At 43.2% G+C, this 14,341-nt stretch overlaps 2 protein-coding genes across 2 annotated transcripts; one reads left to right on the top strand and one right to left on the bottom strand.

Annotated features, from left to right (window-relative positions):
* Positions 1-3,744: 3,744 nt before the first annotated feature.
* On the top strand, positions 3,745-5,797 carry LOC133914075 (protein argonaute MEL1-like). The gene is made up of 5 exons (XM_062357230.1): positions 3,745-4,371; positions 4,456-4,591; positions 4,694-4,767; positions 4,853-4,947; positions 5,043-5,797. The coding sequence occupies exons 1-5, from the start codon at positions 4,354-4,356 to the stop codon at positions 5,137-5,139; spliced, it is 420 nt and encodes a 139-aa protein (XP_062213214.1). The 5' UTR covers positions 3,745-4,353; the 3' UTR covers positions 5,140-5,797.
* A 1,139-nt stretch (positions 5,798-6,936) lies between these two features.
* On the bottom strand, positions 6,937-13,381 carry LOC133915238 (splicing factor Cactin-like). Its single transcript, XM_062358317.1, has 13 exons — positions 12,998-13,381; positions 12,797-12,888; positions 11,466-11,562; positions 11,093-11,164; positions 10,912-10,974; positions 10,677-10,817; positions 10,309-10,404; positions 9,569-9,853; positions 9,116-9,254; positions 8,895-9,034; positions 8,238-8,411; positions 7,494-7,760; positions 6,937-7,411 (listed from the first exon to the last, which is right to left on the bottom strand). The coding sequence occupies exons 1-13, from the start codon at positions 13,319-13,321 to the stop codon at positions 7,292-7,294; spliced, it is 2,010 nt and encodes a 669-aa protein (XP_062214301.1). The 5' UTR covers positions 13,322-13,381; the 3' UTR covers positions 6,937-7,291.
* Positions 13,382-14,341: the final 960 nt, after the last annotated feature.

Genomic DNA, 14,341 nt, shown 5'->3' on the forward strand with positions numbered 1-14,341 from the left:
GTGATATAATCTTTGCAGCTGTTCATCCAGTGATTTCGGTACTTACTCCTGATGTAACTTGACTTCCTTCAGTTTATTATACAGCAGTGTAGTACTATAGTAGAGTAACTGTAGGAGTGCTACATCATTTTCATCAAGCTTCCATTTTTCTTTTCTGTTGGATATCTGCTAGAGATTACATTGAAGTTAAGCACTTGATCATAAACTTGTATACAGCTTGGATAATTGTGAATATGGATCTTCAAGGAGGGGAAGTTTGAGGAAATGAGCCTTGAAAGTTCCTTTTGGTAACAACTGTAGGTACTCTAGTGCTCTAGGATTGGGTTTCACCCACTTGAATTTTTTTTATCAATCTAAACATGTACACGGAGCAGGGAGGAAATAATATCCACAAACTTGCGTTGATGAAATCTATAGGATTGGGTAGTTTTTTACGTCGGTAAAATCTCTAGGATTGAGGAGATTGTAGGGACAATTTACTCAGGCCGAACGACAAAGAAAGCTGGCAGGGGAATACAAATTGGTTGTTGTGGTTCTCCCAAACCATCCACTCATCCAGAGGACAATTGGACAAGCAGGGTGGCCGTGTGACCAAGGATTGGACTGATTGCTCGTCAAAGTCGATGAGGCGACAGTCTCACATGAGTTCTCCCACGCCGTGCAGCCGCTACGTCCAGTCCTGATCGGCAGGGGACCAAAGCAGAGAAGGAAGAGATGATCTGCTGTTCCCCCACGACCGAGCAGTTGCTTATTTTTCTTTCCTTTTTCTTTTTGTGTGAGAGAGATGCATATTTTTCTTTTCCCCAACGACCGAGCAGTAGCTTATTTTTCTTTTTCGTTTTCTTTTTGCGTACGAGAGATATGCGAATATTGAGCGCATGCAGTTCTTGTTTTAAGTGAACGAGTTGGGTGGGTACATGGAAAGGTGTAATCCTCAAAGTTCAGTCCAACTGCCCCCATCGAAAGAAAAAAAAACAGTTTCTAGTTCGAAAAACTCAGCCAAAGCCAAAGCGACCTTTCCTGTTCAAATTTTGTTTTGCAATTTCTGGAACCCACACCACACGACAGAAAAAATCTGAACTCTAATCACCTCCCCGTTTCCCCAATCCCAGCACCGCAGCACGTCACTTTGCATCCTGCAGCTTAGCCCAGCTGCAGCAGAACTGCAGAGGCGTAGAGCCAAGCGCACCCGGCACCACACATGGCTTTTGTGTCTCGTCCTCATCAGGCCGGGTGCTCGCCCCAGATCCGGTAATTTTCTTTCTTGTCGTGAAGCTTTCTGACGCGGCGTCGTCTCTCAGCCTGATCACTGACTTTTGGCATTACAATTTTGAAACAGTGTTATCTAATCCTTTTAATCTAACCATGCATGAAGTACTGCAACAAAAGCTACAGTTTTACTGTTACCATACGGATTTTTAGGTTTTGCGCTCCGATTCAGTTCGCATGCGCTAGCTAGGTAGAAGGAAGCAGTCAACCGCAATCGAAAGTAAAAAAGATACTTATAAGACTCTAATTTATACTATTTTTCTCTACTCTAACGATTAATACGTGTAACTGAGAAAAAAAACACGTGACATACATAAAAAAAAAATATATTTCTATAAAATTAGATCTTATAAAATTTTCTTCCACTACAACCTAGCTTGACGCCTCTCACGTACCATCTCTTAGTTGTACGCACGCACGAGTCGAGCGAGGGAGGGACGTGGCGCGCGTGCATACATCGCTTTGATCTGCGGCGCATCCCTGCAATAGTGCGCGCAGGCTCCCTGCCGCCTGTGCATGCTGCTGCCGTGTGCCGGTCGGCCGGGTTCTCAAGAGGAAGCATTGTTGATCAGATCCATCGATCGAGAGGTTGTGATCAAGCCGTTTGAACCAACAAAATATGTGCTACTACGATTAGCCATTTCACTCCTGCGACTGAATACATGCACGTACGGTACACAGCAAGGCAAGTTTGAACCAACAAGTCCTCCTCTCTGTCTCGCTGCTGAGACCGTGTAGCTACAACGCCACATGGCCGGCCGGGCAGGCGCTGCAGGGGTGGCAGGCAGCAGCTGGTCGGGGCCGGTGAAGCTGCAGGCGTCGCGCCAAGAGCGAGCAGCCAAGAACCCTCTTTTCGCCGGGCGAGAAAAAAAAAATCCTTTATCATTGGTGTCAGAGATGCTCAATTCAGTGATCAGCTGTTGGCACTTCGGGTCCTCAGCATACCCAGTTACCAAGTTCTCCATCCATGAAGGTGTGCTGGTCGAAATAGCAGAAACAGTATTCTGAACAGGATGGCGAGACAAGACATCTGCTGCTGCATTGGTGATGCCTTGCTTGTACTGAATGGGAAAGTGAAGATCCATCAGTTTGAGCACTGCTTTCTGCTGAAGCCGAGAATCGTCCCGCGAACAGGTAGGAGGAGGTCTACCGGGTGGGGACACCAGTCGAAGAGGAGGCAGGAGGTCGACGGGGGCGGCACCGGCCTGAGGCCAACGCTGGTGGAGGCGTCCGCATACGCCAAGGTGACACTCGAGGAATCGGCACCGCAATCACCCAGTCCGAGCGGCGGGAGCCCCGGGGGGTTGGGGATGGCTTTCCATGATGAGCCTTGGCTCGCTTTCCATGACGATCTGAATCGGAATATCCATGATGCGGCGGCGGCGGCGGCGGCTGGAAGAGAGCTAGTTGGATCGATCAAGGCGGCGGAGTATTTCTTGGCCGGGGCAGAGTTGGGATCAGTTGGGTGGGGAAAGGGGATCCCGCCGTCCAACCAATTGTGCGGCGCTCGCTCGCGAACGGAGTCTGAAGCAAATCGTCCAGCCCACTGAAGCAACAGGAGAAACGAATCCCTCCTTACCGCTGGTCGCGGCCCACGCTCGCCATCGCGTGACTTCCTCATCGGGCCTCTCCGCGTGACCACGCCAAGCACGCCGCTCCGCCGCCGGCCTCCTTGCTGCTGGCTCCCACACCCCCACTCGCGTGGCCTCTCATGGTCTCCCGAACGCACGTCGCCACTCCATAGCTCACACTCGCGCTCAACGGCAGCAAGGCACTGCCATACGCATCCTCGTCTTGGTCCGACGGCACTTCCAATGGCCGCAAAGTGGTATGGCGATCCCAATCCTTGTTTTTAGGTAGAATCCTATTGCGAAATTGGTGTCATAACTCTTGTCGAAGATTAGCTTCCGATAATATATCTGTAAATTGACTTGTAACTTCGAGAGTATAGATTAATTACGAAGCGAGACAAAACGATGTATACAGGTTCGTGCCTTCGATTGGAGTAATACCATACGTCCTGTGAGGTTGTTGCTATCTTGTATTGATGATCTCGAGTACAAGCAATGTGGTTAAGACTATTACAAAGAGTTGATTGGATCTAATCTATCCTAAGGTTAAAGTCGTCGAGTAACTCCTCTGTTGTTGCCTTTCGTGTTGCTCGTAGTTCCTTGTTCGTTGTTCTCCCCTCTTAGCCTTTCCGTCTTATATATGGGTGAGGTACCGACTACCATTCCGTCATAGTCGATAGGGAGTTGTCTTTCTTGACGTCTAAGTGGATAGATCTGTTTGAATACATGTTGTATTGGTTTGGGCAACCAATCTAAACCTTCTCGGTATATACCTACTTGATTCCGAGTGTATCAGGTACCGTTGATTTGGTTCCGTGATATCTGGAGTTGCTAAATATATTTCGTATATACCTTGTATGTATATGATATACTCCTTATGCGCATATACCCTATAGTTAGATATTCAACAACTCTATTTATAAAATTGCATGTATTTGTGTAATGCCGGGCAATTCTAAAAGCATGATGCTTGTTTCTTAATTAAGTGACATCCCAGTCAATCAATTCCGGGCTTCCATCCAGCTGCTGGTATTTCTAGTGATTTTATTTTGAAGTCAGGCTAATGCTAAAACGATTATAGTTAAATCCAATGATACCAAACAATCGTTAAAACGAAAACGATTGCTTGCTACATGCTACCCTATTTTTTAACACCTATGGAGCAAGAAAACAACAAAAGTCTGCAAAGCGATACAATAGGAGTTCTTACTGTTTTTTCTTAACCAGTTGACCAACCAGGTCCACAACAGAGATGACCAATGATACTAGCAAATAGTGATAAATAAAAACAACATTTCTTAATGATAAAATAAGACAGTAGTTATCATCAGATTTGACCCTTGGCAAAGTCCTGGTCGTAATTCAAAAAATGGAAGTACAACCTGTAATTTTTGAACCGCATGAATGAACTCTAAATTGGCTATCGGATCCGAAACATTGGGTGTTAGATTGCTAAATCCTCTTAACACCTAAGCAACAATTGCCAATCAGCCAATCACTATTGCATCATGAAATGGATGCCATCAGAAAGGTAATCCCACATCATGAATTTCCTATCTAAATATGGTTTGCTTCTCCTTGCCCATTTTGATGGTTTTGCCATTTCTGTTTCAAGGTTTGTGCCTCTTTGGAGGAGGGGTATTTGCCTCCAGTCACGTTTGTGGTTGTTCAGAAAAGGCAACGTACGAGGCTTTTTTCTGAGGTTCATGGAAGACGTGATATGGCTGATAGAAGTGGAAACATTCTTCCTGGTTAGTGTATTTGGTGTCACACCGTTACTGAGAATATATATTTGTGGCTTCTGTAAGCATTTGCTGATTGGATGTATTTTTTTCGCTTTGTTGGTGTTGTAGGAACTGTGGCTGACCAAAAGATTTGCCATCCTACCGAGTTTGATTTCTACCTGTGTATTCATGCTGGCATCCAGGTAACTACATGCTGTTACCTATGTGCAAATCTTTTTGCAGAACATATTTTTTCTTTTATTAAGTGTCTGTGAATATTTTTTTCAGGGGACTAGTAGGCTCACCCACTACCATATCCTTTACAATGAGAATCATTTTACAACTGATGCACTCCCGTCACTGACCAACAATCTTTGCTGCACGTAAGTTCAACTCCTCCTCACACATGTGCGCGCACATGACACTCTTTTATGACTCTTGGTTTACCTCTGATCAATGTTAATTTGGTGAAATGCAGCTATGCTCGTTGCATCCGTGCAGTGTCAGTGGGTGAGTTTCCTTTTATTATATCTCCTTTCCCTCTGTTTCCTGTCTTAATTTGCCTTGAAGCTTGAACCTCTTTCTCTATGAGCATGGAACTTGGCACAGTAGCAATTTCTTTGACATGATTTATCTGTAAACTGGAGTACTGGACAATACAACCTTGGTAACATCTTGTTTCAAGATTGTCCTTCATTTATTGCAATCCACCTCAATTCTTTGATGAACATGCATAAAATATATTCTTACATGTCTCTGTGTGATCTTAATGTTCAGTGAATTGAACAACCAGCTCTAAGTTATCATTTTTATCTGCTGGATCCATGATTATCATTTCTTTGTTACGTTTCATCTTAGTGTCTGCCCTGGAACTATCATATGAACAACTGTTATCTTGCACAATGCATTATTTCCTTGTCTTTTTTATGCTCTAGATGCTAAATAATTGGTTAGGCAGTCAGCACTATTTGCAGTTGCTCGAGATGGGCCTGTGGAGGTGCGCCAACTTCCAAAGATCAAGGACAACGTTAAGGACGTTATGTTCTACTGCAGAGCTGCTCCATGTTCGGCACACAAGCTTTCTTTTTGCTGGATGATGAGGTGTTCTCTTTTTTGGTAGTAGAGATGATGAGATGTTTGTGAGAGGTGGAGTTGATGGTTTTGGTAGTTTTTTCTGTCTTGATTTTTCCCGGTTTTGGATCTTGTTGCTCTTAGTTTCTTCTGCTATTCGAAGTAGCCAGGTTATGACTGAGTTGGTCTTTAAGGCCTTGAAACTGTGTTTGGATGGAACCAATGCAAGTACTCTTTAAGTCTTATGTTCCTGGTGGCTTGCTATTTGCACTTTTGTTGTATGTCTACCTTGTTGCTTTGTCTGCTGACATGTTTTTCTGGAGGAAATGACACGGAATTTTTAGGCTTCATTTTGATTGCATCAGTTTTGATCTATTTGGTTCTGGACATTGGATGGTCAGGTGCATGTAAAAGCAACCAACTTCATCTAGTGGTTTGTGGCTTGGACCTTGACTTCAAAATGGGCTCTCTGAACCAAATGGATGCCTGCTGATGGCAACTTTTGAGTCTCTTAGCTGTTTTTGTTTTGTATGTGCTCTAGAAAGGATAGTGGAGTCTTGCCCTTTGTTGTATGGTCAAGATGTTTTGTAGTTCTCTTTCTTAGTGCAGCATGTAAACTTTCATGGTTGGTGGCCTGCGGAAGGACTACGCATCATTGTATTAAGAAAGGGATGAACACAAAGTTTGAGAGCAAACACAACGCAAGAAAAACTCTCGCACAAGCGGCAACAAGGTGCCGCGAAACCTAAGGAACTACTCTAGAATAAACGACCTAAATGGCGCGCCCCCCTAAGATCCATAAGTCCATCGCTCGAGGAGTTGCCGTGGTTTACTGGTTTTCGATCTGGCTGCCGTCGGGATGCAAGGCACCATGGCACAGGACTCCGACCGTCGGCGGCGCGTGTAGGGATGCAGTTCAGTCGCCTAGGGTCTCCCGACGAGGCTGTGGCGAGTTGAGACCCATCACTGGGACTTGGGAGCACGCGGGAGTCCGTCCGGGGCTCGGAGCATCAGGTGATCGATGAGAGCCCATTGGTTTGCGAAAGCTTGATTAGGAGGCAAGGCAAGCGATGCTTCTCATTACTTTAGATGCCCACATACAGTACACATATAGTGCACATGCAAGTAAACAACCTCAACAAACTCTAAAGATCCTATCATATCTTACTATACAATCGCTTTGTGCTGCTGAGGCTCGGCAGTGTTGCCGGATAGTGAACAGTCCGGCTGGGCAGTGCTTGACTCAGGTTGGTCATTTGACGGGGGATGGAATACCACTTGTCACAGGTTGGTCACTTGACTTAGAAGGGCATCAGATGTATAGCAACAACACACATGTACAGAACTATTGTTTTCGCAATCGAATACAGATCTCCATTCTACTGAAAGTAGCAACTAGCAAGCATAAAAAAAATGATAGAAAACTATCAGCTTGCTATGTTGTAATATCGTACAACCTCTCAAAAGGGGAAACAAAATTCACTACAAGAAACCTATCCTGAAAGTGTGTTCTCACTTGGCATTGAATCTAGGTTGAGGATGCATGCTTGACTCCAGCCTGATATCTATGCGAGCCTGCGATAGGCTCGCAAGCTATAACTGCAGAACCACAATGCAACAGTTCAATTGATCCAATTCTTTCCTCCATGAGGCATTTCAACGCCTGTACCGGTAACGCTTGAAGTTGATATAGAGATGGAGAATCCCACGCTCAAATGTACTCTTGAACCCCTTCTTGTGTGAGTATTCCCACTCCTTGTTGACAATACGGAAAGCCTGTGGAGGAAAACAAAGTGAATAAGCTGCCCCATAAAAAGCTACAAAACATAAATTAAACATTAGGAGGCAGAAGGCTTACGATATCCTCATATGGAGGGCCAGCGTGAAATCTTATGAAGCAAGTCTCACCACTGCTTCCGTCTTTCTCTATACTGTACGTTGGTGCCTTTGATTTATCCACAAGATCAGGGTAAAAAATATTGAACTTGTAGCCTTGGACAGTTTTAGGCGGTGGATTGTCATGATCATAATGTGTCTGGTTGTATTTGTTCCATTCATATCCAGTATGCACCCGATTGAAGTACTTGGGCTTTCTTGGTCGATACTTGTCATGCCACCAGTACACCTGAGAGTATATTCAACAAGCATATGCCATCAGCAACCAGCTGAGTGAATGTTCACTTGCGGTAGCAACCAGCTGAGTCAATTCACCGAAGTCGCTAAATTAAGCTTATAGTGTCAAGTGTCAAATGTAGCTTTAGTCATATATCCAAGTGTCAAATATACTCAATTACAAATCAAATGAACTCGGAGTTCAATGGATGATTATTGGTTGGATTATTTGAGAATTTTGATAAAGCTTAAGGTATGTTCTGTACAGTTCAGAATACAACAGGACAACCATAGGTCAGAAGTTGGGTGGTCCTGGAGCTTTCTGGAGCAGCGCTCAAAAATTGTCACAGGCATGCCAGGTCTCAGCTGGATTCTGAGAACCCTGACCACATGTGAATCCAGCACAAAAACAGAATACTGGACCGTCATTTTTACAAGGCTAGTAATGCAATGGAATCCATAGTATAACCAGAAAGCAAATGACACAAACCTGTGAATCCAGGCTCACTTCAGCACCTGCACCAAATACTGCATCACCTTCCTCCATAGCTCCCATTGTTTTTATGGCTTTCATCTCCAACTCATCAGGTACTCTTGCCTTTGTTTTAATGGTTTCCTGAACTTTCCTTTGATGCTCCATAACTACAGCTTCACGTTTTCGGTCCTGGAGATAATTCAAAGCGCAAGGCACAAGTCTGAGTTGCCAACCTCATTCCATATGTCTAATCAACTCATAAAATGAACCCTAGTGACATGACACAAAACTAAGAACAATTTCTTCCCATTTGGTTTGCATATAAACTCTACGGAGCCCTCAAATGAAAATCACCTCACACAAGGAATAATGCCTTAGGAGCATTGCATCAAAAGTAAGATCTAAATGAAATAAATGCCCCTTTCAGGGTAAACATGCATTAAGGCCAGCAGAAACTTGAAAGACTGTCCTAAAAAATTCACTAGTACTTTTTGTCCTACTATTGTTGATTAGCGTTTTTGTTGCATAATTTTGAGTCCAATTACTATCCATCTGTATCTGACAATTAAACTACTCACCTAACTGCACTGCACAAAATAACTATTGCTGTTTTGATCACATTTCTATTTATATTATCAGAAAAGTGAAAAACAGCAGGAAACTGGACTCTACCAGCTCAGCCTTGTCCTCTTCAGGATCGATTGCATCTTCATCTTCACTGCCATGCATTAGCTGTGGAGAAAAGGATCCATCTTCTTCCAAATGATTATCTGTTTGCTCAGGGATTGGTTCGGGCAAATATTGTTTATCATCTACATATAGAGTAGATATCAGAAATCGCTGAAGTTATCTCAAAAAAAGGGTTGGTTGAATTTTCGGAAAAGAAGATAAACCTTCATCAGAGTGCATCTCATCCTCCACTTTATTGTCAACTTCTTTCTCGGATTCCACATCATGTTCAGTAGCGCCAGGATGCTCCAAACGATGTAGATGCTTCCTTAGGATAGAAGCATGTATTTCCCTCAGGCAAGCCTGCAGTGAAAACAAGCATTTTTCATAAGATAGTATAAATTGCAAAATCAGAATTCAGAAGTTCAATAGAGCAGCTATACACGCATGCTCCCAGCTTGAACCAGACTCCAGATTTTAAATCTTTAAAGAAGTTCAGATCATGCAGCTGCACCACAGGTAAGCAACCAGTGGTGGCAAAGTAGTAGCGTCTTTTGCCAATCACTGCGAGGTTTAATCAAGATACCCGTGCAACCTTTTACTGGTTTAATAGAAATGAGAGAATGTAGAGTGGAAATGGAATGGCATTTGCAAAACCTATTGGCAATTTGGCATACCTTTGCTTTGTAAATATGAAGCTGTTTCAGAATGGCCTCCCAGTATTCAACAACTTTCGCTGTTCCAGAGCGCATTTGGGACTCAATTTGACTTTGCATATCTTCTAGCTCTATGGAAGTCTTACCATCGAGGAGACTTTTTACATCCCCCTCAATACTTGCATGCAAACCTCTCTCTTCTGCAAGAACCTCAGCAGGTGGTTCCTCACCACGCACCCTAGCCCGATCTAAGGCATCTCTTTTCCGAGCCTCACCTAGCTCCCAGCTGCATGCCACCATGAGTGCCTGATGGATCCAAATCAATGTGAACATTAGGTTCATGGGTAACTCCTAATTAGCATTCTTACTAAGCATATGAACAAAGCAACATGAAATCAAATAACCTGAACATACGAGTTCTTCCCATCATATTAGGCACTAAATCTCAAACTTGGCAAAGCTTCTACAAGGAACTAAGGGCAAATCATATATAACAAGCTAGTGATTTTATCCTGACATACTATATCATTTTTTCCCTTGCCAAATAGAATTTATAATAGGAAAATGCAGAATACTTTCTGTATCCCACCAATCCCTATTTAGGACTACACTGTTCTGTGTTTAGCTTATTAAACATGAAGACTATATATCTTGTACATCTCACTCACAATTATTCACGAAAAAGGTAATATAGTTGTGCATCTTAATGTCATCATAATTATTCAGGAAAAAGGAAAAGTGTGAAAGAAAAAGACATGTACCTCCCAGTACTTCACATTCGTTTGGCTTTCCCTGTCCAGATCGAGATGCATCTTAATGTCATCACGTAGCTCTTCCATTTCTTTCACTGTTAATCCCTAATATTTTGCAAAATATATATCTTTCAGGAAGTGTTAAGTAAAAAGAAACGAACTCTTTCAAATGTAGCTAGTTGTACGGTGGTGGCGAGAACATAAGGAATGGCTAGTTATAAAACCACTGTTAACTCTCTTTCTTTACTTTAATTGAGAACGAACATTTAGTAATGCTTGAGGTAGACGCTGGAATTAGCATGAATCTTTGCTGGGTACAAACATACAACTACACAATGAAAATTGCAATCTAAAAGGGATAAATAAGTGTTGCTTACCTGAAACACCAGATAGGGCTCATTTAGCTCAACATCGAATTCATCTGACAAATTAAGATTCTTCAGGAGAACATCAATAGGTTTTGTACGCCCCTCCCGCAACCTGATCTCAGACCTGACTTTGCTTTGATCAAAATGAAACTGCATTCCAAAAAGAGAATTGTTAAATAAATAATTAATCCATATTAACTCCAACAAGAATTGCATGTTATTTGTCAGGTTCCAAAATATTAACCTCTTCCTCTTTCTTCTCCCAGTCTTGAAACTCGGCACGTGCTCTTTCTCTAGCTAGCAATGCCTTCAAAAATGCAAATACATGTATTTAATTTCACATGCAAAAACTACGAACTAAGATATGATAAACATGTGAAATTATCGTGAAAGAGATTTATCATTTATGATCATCAAATACAAACCATTTCCTCTTCATGCTGCGCCTTTTCAATTGCTCTTTCTTCCCTTCTTTTCTTAACCTTCTCTATTTCAGCCTACATTTGACAGAGCGAGTATGATGATTAGGCACATCAAGAAAAACATAATCTTCAAGTTTCTCTCGAGAAAAAAAATGAACAATAAATTTGCTGGCTAGCAGCGTACTGGTGTAAGTGCACAACTACATGACAAAGCTTGTCTAAAAAGAAAATGATATATGAACCCTGTTAATTCTATGAAGGTACATCTCCAAGTTCAGGACGAGCAACGATGATATGCTTTAAAGTTTCAACTAGTAAACTATGGAAACAGAGATATTACTCGGTTGCTCGTAGTGAAATTCATAGTTTACAGTACCATTCTTCCTTGCTGTTTCTTCTTTTCAGCTTTGACAGAAATGTCCACCTTTTGTCCTTGAGAAACATCACGCTCTATCTTCTTTCGCCACACAAAACTGTAAAGAGACAAGATAGAGGTCATCCTTCTTAAGTATTGTTTTGTCACATATGAAAGCAACTGTTTCAAGGAACCACATAGTGGTAATGCAACAAACAGGGTAGCAAATAATCTAGGTAAGGAAGCCACCGACATTTCATATCACATGACAATACTGATAAACATGAGAAATCTTAACCCGAGTGTAAACTTACTATCAGAAACAATGTCAAAATTTAGTGCAGTAGTATGCCAAATTATAAGGTACAACATGATATCCGAAAAAACATATATATCAGAACAGTAAGTTCTTAACACGCAACTGCACACGAGACAGTAACTAGGTAAGTTTGAATGAACGATGCTATTAATCAACTGTGTCTAAAATTATCGTACATGTCTTTAAACAACCACATTAAAGCCATGTGAACAAAAAGAATCCCCATGGTCACGTCAGAAAATTCTCATGACAACATAAATTTGGTCAAATTAGCAGTAAAAGAAAAGCTTTCATGGCGGCAATAATGATAATACATACTAAACTCCACTTTTTTATGTTTTACTACAGCCTAAGTTATTGATGTTCAACTCTTCATGCATTGGTCTACATAATAGCCTAATTAGCCAGTAAACCAACTATTTTCCTTGAGCTATTAGCTGCATTCAGCAACCTAAATCAACTTTGATACTGGTAAATGCCATTACAAATTTATCACTCATGCTAATGCTTATACAGTATTGATGTACAAGTAAACCGCCCCAATATCTGCCCTAATCATCGGCTTAGAAGCCCAGGCATTTGAAAAATCTGATTGCACTGCAGGAGTTAACCAACAATGTTCTCTATCACTCGCCAATAGTTGCTACAAGATGTTTGTTATGTTGTTATAGCCTTATAGGTGCCAATAGTTGAGCTAGTTTTTCTTTGGCTACAAGATGGGTAAGAGCTACAAGATGTTTGCTATGTTGTTATAGGTGCTAATAGTTGAGCTAGTTTAGTCCATACACCACCACACGCACCATTTTGTCAGTTCTAGCATATCAAAAGGAAGAACGATACACAAGCAAAAACCCCTGTTGCCCCTCTTTCGCTGGGTTCCCCCCTCTCCTCCGAGAGTTGTTAACGAATTTTGGCATCTTTTTATTTCACCAGCGACACTCTAGATAAATTTGAGCCCAAAACTCTTCCCTAGATAATCAGTATCACTAATGCGTTGCTTAATTTCGCAGAAGAGGGAAACGAATTAACATACTTCTCTGTCAGGTTGGGATCGCCAAAGGGGTTCGAATCGTTGGAGTACCCCGAAACCGCGTTCGTCTTCAGCTTCTTCGCCACTTTCTCGGCCTACATAACCACCACCACCAACGAGTCAGCAACCAAAGCCTAGCCGCAACCCTAATTCCAGCCAAACCAAACAGACCCCCCCCCCACCTCCACCGCTCAATCTCAATACCTTCTTCTGAGCCTTCTTCGCCATGTACTCCACGATCTGCTCCTCGGTGACGCCCCCGCGCCTCCGGCTTCCGCTCCTCCCCTGGCGTCGGCGGCCGCCAGAGTCCGGCCCGGAATCTTCACTTCCGCTGCCGCTCGCGTCGCTGGAGGAGGGCGGGGTGTCCCTCCGGCGGCGGCTCCTGCGGCGGTGGCGGCTCCGGCTCCTGCCGGGCGAGCCGCTGGAATCGGACGCGGCGTCCGAGTCGGACGGGGACGGGCTTCGCTGCCACCGCCGCGACGACGACGAGCGCCACCGGCCCTCGCTGTCGCGCTCCCGCTTCGGCATGTCGGCGACGGGAGGAGTCGAGAGCCAATTCAATTTTTGCCACTGCGATGGGTGCTAAATTAGGTAGCGGACTAATTGACTCACATAATGAGGAAAAGGTTTTCAGGTTTGTTGGGCTGTGCCATACGGAGTCCAGACGGAAGGCCCAAATGGGACGACTCTGCTCTCAACTCTTTGCTACCGGCCTCACTCACCGCGGAAGCGAAAATCCCACTAGTCGTTGCAGACACGACTATCGGAACTGTTTATTTAGGTTAAAATTTGTAACGGAGGTATAAGTAAAAAAATCATAATACAGATGAATAGATATCAGATGGGAGAGATAAACGAATAAGATAATTTATGTGCTCACACCTCTATGTAGAGTTGTAATTTCCCCGCTAACCGCCTTCGCCTTCGCCTTCACCACCAGCGGACCTCCACGTCAGTGGCTACAATGCCTAATCAACCTTCGACCCTAGTCACCATCATCGGAGAAGATGGCCACGCTCGCGACGAGAGCATGAATCTTCAAGCGAATTCAAAGATGGTGACGTACTTTATATCCTCATATAAGAACGAGGATACAAAGGACTACATATTTGTCCCTCGTCCTTTATAATTTTATGTTTAGAGTATTTTGAAGAAATTCTCTAAACCTCATTTCTAATATTCTCGTATAGGTAGCCTTCCTAATAAAATTTACTCTATGAGTCTTCTTACTCTCCTACAGACTTCTAATACTCTATTCCCTATATTTTAATAGATCAGAATTTTTTCTCTCTTATGTCATCGACGAGTAGACCATTACTATCATATGTCTCTTTTCTCCCTTTCTTTTTGTGTCATCGTCCCAAGAAGCCCCAACCACGGCAATACCGGATCAAGACCGTGTCGCCATGTCCATACCCCTACTCTCTCCAGCTCCGCCTTGCTCATCCTTTCCCTCACTCTATCACGCCAAGACATAGAGCACACTAACGCGCTATAACACTGCTAAGCTCCACCACAAACGCCACCCAAATTCATCGCTACCGAGCC

Source organism: Phragmites australis, chromosome 4 (assembly GCF_958298935.1).
Source record: "Phragmites australis chromosome 4, lpPhrAust1.1, whole genome shotgun sequence".
NCBI lineage: Eukaryota > Viridiplantae > Streptophyta > Magnoliopsida > Poales > Poaceae > Phragmites > Phragmites australis.